General features: G+C 44.6%; 1 protein-coding gene across 2 annotated transcripts in view; it reads right to left on the bottom strand.

Moving 5' to 3' along the window:
- LOC104803276 (AUGMIN subunit 1-like) overlaps positions 1-409 on the bottom strand; it is a 2,800-nt gene extending 2,391 nt beyond the window's left edge. The window contains exons 1-2 of one of the 2 annotated variants that reach the window (XM_010527188.1): positions 193-409; positions 25-65 (exon numbers count right to left, since the gene is read on the bottom strand). In XM_010527188.1, coding sequence (XP_010525490.1) covers positions 25-44 — 20 coding nt within the window. In that variant the 5' untranslated portion in view covers positions 45-65; positions 193-409. The remainder of the gene's footprint in view (positions 1-24; positions 66-192) is intronic. The other variant, XM_010527187.1, reaches the window with a different exon arrangement.
- Between the last annotated feature and the right edge of the window lie 253 nt (positions 410-662).

Genomic DNA, 662 nt, shown 5'->3' with positions numbered 1-662 from the left:
TTGCCTCCCCCCGCCGTCGTCGGGTCCCCGATCGCATCGCTCATTCTCTCTCTTTCCTAAATCCTCTTCAGATGTGAAGATATTCATACACCGAATTCAATTAAGCAGATCAGTTATAAGGCTGAGTGGACGATTCACCTTGAATTGCTTCAGATCGAACTAAGAAAAGAAAATGATGAAATCAGATGATACCAACTTGAAGTTAGGTTGATTTGTCGCCGCGCGGGTACGTTTCTGATAAACCCTAGAATTTGCCGATTCTGAAGAAGACCGCTTCGTCGGGCTTGAGCAATGTCGTTGGGGTCTCTGAAAGCTTATGCAACAGACAGTATTGCCATCCATATGAAACTGGAAATGGATCAAAATGTGTACATATATATACATACACACATATGTGTGCGCGCACGCGTATATGTGTCGAGGGTGAGGTCAAAGATATCAGTAAAATATATATATATATATATTTTTATAACGAGAACCTTTGTTGGGCCATCGACCCACTTAATCTCTTGGACCCGGATTTAGCTTTTATACACGCAATTAATTGCGCCTCCTCCTCACCACTAGTGTATTCGAACGCACGAATGCAGGAATCGATGATGACTTTGTCAACTCGCCACTGGGCCGCCCACTGGTGGGTTATCAGGAGGGGCAAGTCCTGG

The sequence above is a fragment of the Tarenaya hassleriana genome, unplaced genomic scaffold, assembly GCF_000463585.1.
Source record: "Tarenaya hassleriana unplaced genomic scaffold, ASM46358v1 Cleome82, whole genome shotgun sequence".
Taxonomy (NCBI): domain Eukaryota; kingdom Viridiplantae; phylum Streptophyta; class Magnoliopsida; order Brassicales; family Cleomaceae; genus Tarenaya; species Tarenaya hassleriana.
The sequence above is the reverse complement of the archived record's forward strand: the minus strand, read 5'-3'. Positions and strand labels throughout refer to the sequence as shown.